Source organism: Penaeus monodon, chromosome 31 (genome assembly GCF_015228065.2).
Source record: "Penaeus monodon isolate SGIC_2016 chromosome 31, NSTDA_Pmon_1, whole genome shotgun sequence".
Classification (NCBI taxonomy): Eukaryota; Metazoa; Arthropoda; class Malacostraca; order Decapoda; family Penaeidae; genus Penaeus; species Penaeus monodon.
In genome coordinates this window covers 12,736,124-12,736,852 of record NC_051416.1, presented here as the reverse complement: position 1 = coordinate 12,736,852, position 729 = coordinate 12,736,124, and the positions used below count along the sequence as shown (strand labels likewise).

Here is a 729-nt window from a genome sequence, read left to right as displayed (position 1 = left end):
ATTCACCTGAAAATCCACTCACCTCAAGAAATACTCGATGGTGAACCAAACCACAACAAAGGACTCAATATAGAAGAGGACTTGCGTAGCACTGTCTTCGTAATCGTGTACTGTGGACAAGGCGCTCAGGGTCAGACAGGTGAAGATGGTGCAGAATCTGGAAGGAGAGAAAAACAGGGAGGGTAAATATAAATCCATAGAGAAAGGGATGGATGATTAGATGAGATTTGTAAAGGTTGGTGATGATGAATTTGATTTTTAAAAATTCTTCTGTTCTTCTGATTCTATGGTTAAAATGGAGGTGAAGATGATATGGAGATTATGTGAGAGGAATGATGGTAATGGTAATATTAAAAACAAAGAGAATGGTAAAATTACACAAAAACGATTTGTTAATCACAGGTCAAAACTATTTTTTTTATACAGCGCTTGATAAAGCCAGTATTAAGCTTTACATAAATACCACATTTTCGTCCTTTGACTTAAACAAGAGCGAAATTATGTGATAAACTGAAGCTAGTCATAATTGTTCTGTTACATAACAATATGAGGAAATTTGCATAGTAATTACTACTGTGTCCTTAGAGGACTCAGTTCTTTTAACTGTTCTGTAATGATGATTTAACTTTGTTGTGCGAACCAAGGAAAAAAGTACTGTATAGCGATCGATGCGCAATGAAAGCTTTCCTGAAACGCTGTTGGTTTCTCTTTTGACAGCGAAATCCGACG

At 36.2% G+C, this 729-nt stretch overlaps 1 protein-coding gene across 3 annotated transcripts in view; it reads right to left on the bottom strand.

Annotated features, from left to right (window-relative positions):
• The window catches only part of LOC119593036 (potassium voltage-gated channel subfamily KQT member 1-like), a gene marked incomplete in the record, with an annotated part of 139,545 nt that overhangs the window by 77,548 nt on the left and 61,268 nt on the right, over positions 1-729 (bottom strand). For all 3 annotated transcript variants that reach the window (XM_037941933.1, XM_037941932.1, XM_037941934.1), the window contains 1 exon segment: positions 23-157. In XM_037941933.1, the coding sequence (XP_037797861.1) occupies positions 23-157 (135 nt within the window).